The 11006-nt window shown below is 42.7% G+C and overlaps 2 protein-coding genes across 2 annotated transcripts; both read left to right on the plus strand.

The window, feature by feature from the left end:
* The first annotated feature begins 387 nt into the window (after positions 1-387).
* Positions 388-1020, plus strand: LOC138356687 (adventurous-gliding motility protein Z-like). Its single transcript, XM_069312883.1, has one exon. The coding sequence runs from the start codon at positions 388-390 to the stop codon at positions 1018-1020; it is 633 nt and encodes a 210-aa protein (XP_069168984.1).
* Positions 1021-1095: 75 nt separating this feature from the next.
* Positions 1096-2853, plus strand: LOC123774120 (mucin-2-like). The gene has a single exon (XM_045768247.2). It carries the CDS (start codon positions 1096-1098, stop codon positions 2851-2853), a length of 1758 nt encoding a protein of 585 aa, XP_045624203.2.
* Positions 2854-11006: the final 8153 nt, after the last annotated feature.

An 11006-nucleotide genomic window follows, 5' to 3' on the forward strand; every position in this document is an offset into this window, starting at 1 on the left:
TCAATTCGCTGGACAGAAATCACTTTACCACCTGAACTAGGCTTCAAAATATAGATTATTTTTATTATGAAATAGTATTAATAGTATTTATTAATATTATTACTATTAAATATTTTAAATAGTATTTATTTATTATTTTAATAACATTAAATAAATACTCTTATCTCCTTTCACTGTTTCAAGTACATCAATATATATATTCCTCTCACAAACAGATAATCAAACGATTCTCTATATATATCGTTTTGTAAATTGATCTCGTAATCAGTGAGGCTTCTTCCTAAATGATTTATATTTTAGTATAAACAAACAGTAGAATCATTTGTCAGTTGGTCCTCGTGTAAATGTAAACTTTTTACAGCTCCCATACATGAAACTGTATCCACCATGGATGAAACTGCATCCACCATGGATGAAACTGCATCCACCATGGATGAAACTGCATCCACCATGGATGAAACTGCATCCGCCATGGTTGAAACTGCATCCACCATGCATGAAACTGCATCCACCATGGATGAAACTGTATCCACCATGCATGAAACTGCATCCGCCATGGATGAAATTGCATCCACCATGCATGAAACTGCATCCACCATGGATGAAACTGTATCCACCATGCATGAAACTGTATCCACCATGCATGAAACTGCATCCGCCATGGATGAAACTGTATCCACCATGCATGAAACTGTATCCACCATGCATGAAACTGTATCCACCATGCATGAAACTGTATCCACCATGCATGAAATTGTATCCACCATGCATGAAACTGCATCCACCATGCATGAAACTGCATCCACCATGAAACTGTATCCATCATGCATGAAACTGCATCTGCCATGCACGAAACATCATCCACCCTGCATGAAATATCATCCACCATGCACGAAACATCATCCACCATGCACGAAACATCATCCACCATGCACGAAACATCATCCACCATGCACGAAACATCATCCACCATGCATGAAATATCATCCACCATGCATGAAACTGCATCAACCGGTATGAAACATCATCCACCACGCACGAAACATCATCCACCATGCATGAAACTGCATCCACCGGTATGAAACATCATCCACCATGCACGAAACTTCATCCACCATGCAAGAAACATGCACCATGCATGAAACATCATCCACCATCCATGAAATATCATCCACCATGCATGAAACATCATTCACCATGCATGAAACATCATCCACCATGCATGAAACATCATCTACCATGCATGAAACATCATCCACCAAGCACGAAACATCATCCACCATGCAGGAAACATCATCCACCATGCAGGAAACATCATCCACCATTCATGAAATATCATCCACCATGCATGAAACATCATCCACCATACATGAAACATCATCCACCACGCACGAAACATCCACCATGCACGATCCATCATCCACCAAGCACAAAACATCATCCTCCATGCACGAAACATCACCCACCATGCACGAAACATCATCCACCATGTACGAAACATCATCCACCATGTACGAAACAGCACCCACCATGCACGAAACATCACCCACCACGCACGAAACATCATCCACCATGTACGAAACAGCACCCACCATGCACGAAACATCATCCACCATGTACGAAACATCATCCACCATGTACGAAACATCATCCTCCATGCACGAAACATCACCCACCATGCACGAAACATCATCCACCATGTACGAAACAGCACCCACCATGCACGAAACATCATCCACCATGCACGATCCATCATCCACCAAGCACAAAACATCATCCACCATGTACGAAACAGCACCCACCATGCACGAAACATCATCCACCATGCACGAAACATCATCCACCAAGCACGAAACATCATCCACCATGCACGATCCATCATCCACCAAGCACAAAACATCATCCACCATGTACGAAACATCACCCACCATGCACGAAACATCATCCACCATGCACGAAACATCACCCACCATGCACGAAACATCACCCACCATGCACGAAACATCACCCACCATGCACGAAACATCACCCATCATGCACGAAACATCACCCACCATGCACGAAACATCACCCATCATGCAGGAAACATCACCCACCATGCACGAAACATCACCCATCATGCAGGAAACATCACCCACCATGCACGAAACATCATCCACCATGCACGAAACATCACCCACCATGCACGAAACATCACCCATCATGCACGAAACATCACCCACCATGCACGAAACATCACCCATCATGCACGAAACATCACCCACCATGCACGAAACATCACCCACCATGCACGAAACATCACCCACCATGCACGAAACATCACCCATCATGCACGAAACATCACCCACCATGCACGAAACATCACCCATCATGCACGAAACATCATCCACCAAGCACGAAACATCATCCACCATGCACGAAACATCACCCACCATGCACGAAACATCACCCACCATGCACGAAACATCACCCACCATGCACGAAACATCATCCACCATGCACGAAACATCACCCACCATGCACGAAACATCATCCACCATGCACGAAACATCACCCACCATGCACGAAACATCACCCACCATGCACGAAACATCACCCACCATGCACGAAACATCACCCATCATGCACGAAACATCACCCACCATGCACGAAACATCACCCATCATGCACGAAACATCACCCACCATGCACGAAACATCACCCACCATGCACGAAACATCACCCACCATGCACGAAACATCACCCATCATGCACGAAACATCATCCACCAAGCACGAAACATCATCCACCATGCACGAAACTGCAAGTTTACCACAACCAAATAATATGGTTCCATTAAGAAGTATAAAATAATAAAGCAACAAAGTGCTCCAAGGTGATCAGCTGGGCGGCACCGCCAAGGGTCCTCCCCCATTCTGGGCGAGTCCACACCGTAAACCCCCACCTGTGGGCGCGTCTCAGCAGTCACCCTCCGACCACCGTCGAGGGAGGATGTGTCGCTCTTGCCTCCATCATGCTATCTCCTCCTAACTGCCTTATATCATCTCATTATCACTACATGCATGACTAATTAGTGGGTGTAAAGCTCAGTATAAGATCACTGATAAGTTATCCTCTCTGCACTAGACAAACTATGGTAATTAAAGGGCTCTTACCGTCATATTGGAGGAGTGAGGACGCTTTTGCCGCCCAATGTCAAAATGGCGCCACTTTACACCTCTCAGTCGGCCGCAAGTTCTTCATTCGACTGTCACTGTCGGCTTCTTTATGTCCTGACACGACGTGGGGTCAAGACACGCGTCTGGGGTCAAGACAACAAGGGTATACCCGCCCTTAAGGTCCAAGATCGTACACATTCGTCAGCAAAACGGCCAAAATGTCACAGTGAAGCGAGCACGTGTGTGCTCTCCTGCCTTGACCTCCACACTGTCACCTGACGACCCTTGTGCACCCGCCACGCCCCCACCCGTGACGTCATCTTTGCACACGACACCACCCGTGACGTCATCTTTGCACACGACACCACTCATGACGTCATGTATACGTCACACTTCCACTCATGACGTCATGGACACGTCACACCTCCACTCATGACGTCATGGACACGTCACACACCCCCACCCATGACGTCATATTTCCACATGCCACGTCACATTCTGTTTCCATAAATTTGCTGATTTTTGTCTTATTTGATAAATTTAGGCGCGTCTGCATTTATGCTATATGAAGGGGAGTACAGAGTGTGTCAGAAAACTAGTTACATGATGCTAGGTGTGATAAGTAGTCTGAACTGGCCGACTCTGGGAGCATTATGAGGATATCTTCAAGAACACGAGAGGTAATAAAGTAATTGCAAAGCTCCAGGTACCTCATGTAGCCACCTGCCACAGGTAACGGTAGCCACCTGCCACAGGTAACGGTAGCCACCTGCCACAGGTAACGATAGCCACCTGCCACAGGTAACGGTAGCCACCTGCCACAGGTAACGGTAGCCACCTGTCACAGGTAACGGTAGCCACCTGCCACAGGTAACGGTAGCCACCTGCCACAGGTAACGGTAGCCACCTGTCACAGGTAACGGTAGCCACCTGTCACAGGTAACGGTAGCCACCTGTCACAGGTAACGGTAGCCACCTGCCACAGGTAACGGTAGCCACGTGCCACAGGTAACGGTAGCCACCTGCCACAGGTAACGGTAGCCACCTACCACAGGTAACGGTAGCCACCTGCCACAGGTAACGGTAGCCACCTGCCACAGGTAACGGTAGCCACCTGCCACAGATAACGATTGCCACTTGTCACAGGTAACGGCAGCCACCTGCCACAGGTAACGGTAGCCACCTGCCACAGGTAACGGTAGCCATCTGCCACAGGTAACGGTAGCCACCTGCCACAGATAACGATTGCCACTTGTCACAGGTAACGGTAGCCACCTGCCACAGATAACGATTGCCACTTGTCACAGGTAACGGTAGCCACCTACCACAGGTAACGGTAGCCACCTGCCACAGATAACGGTAGCCACCTGCCACAGATAACGATTGCCACTTGTCACAGGTAACGGCAGCCACTTGCATTAGGCAGTGATGTGGTGGAGGCTGACTCCATACACAGTTTCAAGTGTAGATATGATAGAGCCCAATAGGCTCAGGAACCTGTACACCTGTTGATTGACAGTTGAGAGGCGGGACCAAAGAGCCAGAGCTCAACCCCCGCAAAGCACAAAGTACAGTACAGTCTGGTGGAAGTTTTGTGCTGCCCATAAACATAGGTTTCAGATCTGAACAAATCGTAGCTTTTTATTCTGATGCTTTCAGGCCATTAGGAGTGAGTGAGACACAGACAGTGATAAAGAAAGACAGAAAGACATTTATACAGATTGATAACTATATCTGTCTCTTCTTCATGTAGTATATTTTCCAAATTAATCACCACTAGGCTACTACTGTTCTCTATCAATTCGCTGGACAGAAATCACTTTACCGCCTGAACTAGGCTTCAACACATAGATTATTTTAATTATTAAATAATATTAATAGTATTTATTAATATTATTATTATTAAACATTTTAAATAGTATTTTGATGACCAAACCACACATTGGAAAGTGAACATATTTTGGTCAACATATTTCAGCCACGTTAATGTGACTCCTCGTCTGATTAAATAGTTTTTATTTGTTATATTAATAATAATAAGTAAATATTCTCATCTTTCACTGCTTCAAGTACATCAATATATATATTCCTCTCACAAACACAGATAATCAAACGATTCTCCATATATATCGTTTTGTAAATTGATCTCGTAATCAGTGAGGCTTCTTCCTAAATGATTCATATTTTAGTAGAAACAAACTGTAGAATCATTTGTCAGTTGGTCCTCGTGTAAGTGTAAACTTTTTACAGCTCCCATACACGAAACTGCATCCACCATGGATGAAACTGGATCCACCAAGCATGAAATATCATCCACCATGCATGAAACTATATCCACCATACATGAAACTATCCACCATGCATGAAACTGTATCCACCATGCATGAAACTGTATCCACCATGCATGAAACTGTATCCACCATGGATGAAACTGCCTCATGCCAACAGGTCTGAATTGCCTGATAACTGGCCATTCGGTGATGTATTGTGGACCAGCATAGTTTTGACAGCAGAGGTGAGGCTACCTACTTCTTATTCAACTTCATCTTTGTTACACGTTAATTTGGCTGTAATGTCTGTGTCATTATAATGGGTTATATTTATGTGATGGTATCCATACAAAAGAGATTCGAAACCCTTTACTCTGTGCAGCGATTAGGTTACTTATAATTGCTAGTATGAGGTTTTTGCTGTCGATTTTCCAAGAGAAGTTTTCAATTGCCTCTTCTGTAATATCCAACAATGGTTACTTGTATTAAAACATTCCTCTAGATCCTCTGAAGGACTCAAATGAGGAATAACTCTCACTTTCGGCTTAGCGTAAATTATGAGGCTACGGGTACACAATATATATTGTATATATATTTATTTATCTATGTGTCAGTCACCTGAGCAATTGGAACCTTGAACATATATATATATATAGATGTATTCATCAATGTTTTCCTGAAGCCAAAGAAAGCTAATAAATACATTGGCAGCATCGATACAAACTTTTATGATCTAAGAGTGGAATTTTCGCTTCACATAAAGCCAATCACCAATCCTTCACCAATCACTTCTGCTAGTAGGAGCGACTTTCAGTACCACAAATCACTTCCTATTGACCAGATATATAAAATTTTATCATAGAAATCTGAGCAAGTAAATATAAATAAGATTCCAATGACCCAAAGCCTCTTCCGCCAATACCGTTTGAATGATTTAATTGAAACTCAAATTTCTCATATAAGTGTCATCATTTACGCATACTTAAGGTATATGCTAGAGAAGCATACTTGTGGTATATGCTAGAGAAGCATACTTATGGTATATGCTAGAGAAGCATACTGATGGTATATGTTAGAGATGCATACTTATGGTATATGCTAGAGAAGCATACTTATGGTATATGCTAGAGAAGCATACTTGTGGTATATGCTAGAGAAGTATACTTATGGTATATGTTAGAGATGCATACTTATGGTATATGCTAGAGAAGCATACTTATGGTATATGCTAGAGAAGCATACTTATGGTATATGTTAGAGATGCATACTTATGGAATATGCTAGAGAAGCATACTGATGGTATATGCTAAAGTTGATGATTTTGGTCTTATTTTTATAAATTTGTTATTATTATTGATAAATTTAGTTGCGTCTGCATTTATGCTATATGAAGGGGAGTACAGAGTGTGTCAGAAAACTAGTTACATGATGCTAGGTGTGATAAGTAGTCTGAACTGGCAGACTCTGGGAGCATTATGAGGATACCTTAAGAACACGAGAGGTAATAAAGTAATTGCAAAGCTCCAGGTACCTCATGTAGCCACCTGCCACAGGTAACGGTAGCCACCTGCCACAGGTAACGGTAGCCAGCTGCCACAGGTAACGATAGCCACCTACCACAGGTAACGGTAGCCACCTGCCACAGGTAACGGTAACCACCTGCCACAGGTAACGGTAGCCACCTGCCACAGGTAACGGTAGCCAGCTGCCACAAGAAACGGTGGCCACCTGCCACAGGTAACGGTAGCCACCTGCCACAGGTCACGGTAGCCACCTGCCACAAGTAAGTTTAGCCACCTGCCACAGGTAACGGTAGCCACCTGCCACATGTAACGGTAGCCACCTGCCACAGGTAACGGTAGCCACCTGCCACAGGTAACGGTAGCCACCTGCCACAGGTAACGGTAGCCACCTGCCACAGGTAACGGTAGCCACCTGCCACAGGTAACGGTAGCCACCTGCCACAGGTAACGGTAGCCACCTGCCACAGGTCACGGTAGCCACCTGCCACAAGTAAGTTTAGCCACCTGCCACAGGTAACGGTAGCCACCTGCCACAGGTAACGGTGGCCACCTGCCACAGGTAACGGTAGCCACCTGCCACAGGTAATGGTAACCAAACCTGATCCTGGCAACCACTGTGTCGCACAGTCTGGTCCACGTTTTGTGCTGCCCATAAACATAGGTTTCTGATCTAAACAAATCATAAATTTTTATACAGGTGCTTTCAGTCTTTGAGAGTCAGTAATTTCTCTTCTATCAGACCTGAGTGTTTGGACCAATACAGTTTTGACAGCAGAGATGAGGCTACCTACTTCTTATTCAACTTCATCTTTGTTACACGCTAATTTGGCTGCAATGTCTGTGTCATTATAATGGGTTATATTTATGTGATGGTATCCATACAAAAGAGATTCGAAACCCTTTACTCTGTGCAGCGATTAGGTTACTTATAATTGCTAGTATGAGGTTTTTGCTGTCGATTTTCCAAGAGAAGTTTTCAATTGCCTCATCTGTAATATCCAACAATGGTTACTTGTATTAAAACATTCCTCTAGATCCTCTGAAGGACTCAAATGAGGAATAACTCTCACTTTCGGCTTAGCGTAAATTATGAGGCTACGGGACTCACAATATATATTATATATATTTATATATCTATATATCATTCACCTGACCAATTGGAACCTTGAACATATATATTCATCAATGTTTTCCTGAAGCTAAAGAAAGCTAATAAATACATTGGCAGCATCGATACAAACCTTTATGATCTAATTACTGAAAAATTCACCATAGAGTGGAATTTTCGCTTCACATAAAACCAATCACGAATCCTTCACCAATCACTTCTGCTACTAAGAGCGATTTTCAGTACCATAAATCACTTCCTATTGACCAGATATATAAAATTTTGTCGTTGAAATCTGAGCAAGTAAATATAAATATGATTCCAATGACCCTGAAGCCTCTTCCGCCAATTCCGTTTGAATGATTTAATTGAAACTCAAATTTCTCATATACGTGTCATCATTTACGCATACTTATGGTATATGCTAGAGAAACATACTGGTATATGCTAGAGAAGCATACTTATGGTATATGCTAGAGAAGCATATTTATGGTATATGCTAGAGAAGCATACTTATAGTATATGCTAGAGAAGCATACTTATGGTATATGCTAGAGAAGCATACTAATGATATATGCAAGAGAAGCATACTTATGGTATATGCTAGAGAAGCATACTTATGGTATATGCTAGAGAAGCATGTTTATAGTATATGCTAGAGAAGCAAACTTATGGTATATGCTAGAGAAGCATACTAATGATATATGCAAGAGAAGCATACTTATGGTATATGCTAGAGAAGCATACTTATGGTATATGATAGAGAAGCATACCTATGGTGTATGCTAGGGAAGCATACTTATGGTATATGCTAGAGAAGCATACTTATGGTATATGCTAGGATCATACTTATGGTATATGCTAGAGAAGCATACTTATGGTATATGCTAGAGAAGCATACTTATGGTATATGCTAGAGAAGCATACTGATGGTATATGCTAGAGACGCATACCTATGGTATATGCTAACGTTGATGATTTTTGTCTTAATTTTATAAATTTTTTATTTTTATTGATAAATTTAGGCGCGTCTGCATTTATGCTATATGAAGGGGAGTACAGAGTGTGTCAGAAAACTAGTTACATGATGCTAGGTGTGATAAGTAGTCTGCACTGGCAGACTCTGGGAGCATTATGAGGATATCTTCAAGAACACGAGAGGTAATAAAGTAATTGCAAAGCTCCAGGTACCTCATGTAGCCACCTGCCACAGGTAACGGTAGCCACCTGCCACAGGTAACGGTAGCCACCTGCCACAGGTAACGGTAGCCACCTACCACAGGTAACGGTAGTTACCTGCTACAGGTAACGGTAGCCACCTGCCACAGGTAACGGTAGCCACCTGCCACAGGTCACGGTAGCCACCTGCCACAAGTAAGTTTAGCCACCTGCCACAGGTAACGGTAGCCACCTGCCACAGGTCACGGTAGCCACCTGCCACAAGTAAGTTTAGCCACCTGCCACAGGTAACGGTAGCCACCTGCCACAGGTAACGGTAGCCACCTGCCACAGGTAACGGTAGCCACCTGCCACAAGAAACGGTGGCCACCTGCCACAGGTAACGGTAGCCACGTGCCACAGGTCACGGTAGCCACCTGCCACAAGTAAGTTTAGCCACCTGCCACAGGTAACGGTAGCCACCTGCCACAGGTAACGGTGGCCACCTGCCACAGGTAACGGTAGCCACCTGCCACAGGTAATGGTAACCAAACCTGATCCTGGCAACCACTGTGTCGCACAGTCTGGTCCACGTTTTGTGCTGCCCATAAACATAGGTTTCTGATCTAAACAAATCATAAATTTTTATACAGGTGCTTTCAGGCCTTTGAGAGTCAGTAATTTCTCTTCTATCAGACCTGAGTGTTTGGACCAATACAGTTTTGACAGCAGAGGTGAGGCTACCTAGATCTTATTCAACTTCATCTTTGTTACACGCTAATTTGGCTGCAATGTCTGTGTCATTATAATGGGTTATATTTATGTGATGGTATCCATACAAAAGAGATTCGAAACCCTTTACTCTGTGCAGCGATTAGGTTACATATAATTGCTAGTATGAGGTTTTTGCTGTCGATTTTCCAAGAGAAGTTTTCAATTGCCTCATCTGTAATATCCAACAATGGTTACTTGTATTAAAACATTCCTCTAGATCCTCTGAAGGACTCAAATGAGGAATAACTCTCACTTTCGGCTTAGCGTAAATTATGAGGCTACGGGACTCACAATATATATTATATATATTTATATATCTATATATCATTCACCTGAGCAATTGGAACCTTGAACATATATATATATATATATTCATCAATGTTTTCCTGAAGCTAAAGAAAGCTAATAAATACATTGGCAGCATCGATACAAACTTTTATGATTTAATTACTGAAAATTCACAATAGAGTGGAATTTTCGCTTCACATAAAACCAATCACCAATCCTTCACCAATCACTTCTGCTAGTAGTAGCGATTTTCAGTACCATAAATCACTTCCTATTGACCAGATATATAAAATTTTGTCGTGGAAATCTGAGCAAGTAAATATAAATATGATTCCAATGACCCAAAGCCTCTTCCGCCAATTCCGTTTGAATGATTTAATTGAAACTCAAATTTCTCATATACGTGTCATCATTTACGCATACTTATGGTATATGCTAGAGAAACATACTGCTATATGCTAGAGAAGCATACTTATGGTATATGCTAGAGAAGCATATTTATGGTATATGCTAGAGAAGCATACTTATAGTATATGCTAGAGAAGCATACTTATGGTATATGCTAGAGAAGCATACTAATGATATATGCAAGAGAAGCATACTTATGGTATATGCTAGAGAAGCATACTTATGGTATATGCTAGAGAAGCATATTTATAGTATATGCTAGAGAAGCATACTTATGGTATATGCTAGAGAAGCATACTAATGATATATGCAAGAGAAG

Source organism: Procambarus clarkii, chromosome 73, assembly GCF_040958095.1.
Source record: "Procambarus clarkii isolate CNS0578487 chromosome 73, FALCON_Pclarkii_2.0, whole genome shotgun sequence".
NCBI classification, from domain to species: Eukaryota; Metazoa; Arthropoda; class Malacostraca; order Decapoda; family Cambaridae; genus Procambarus; species Procambarus clarkii.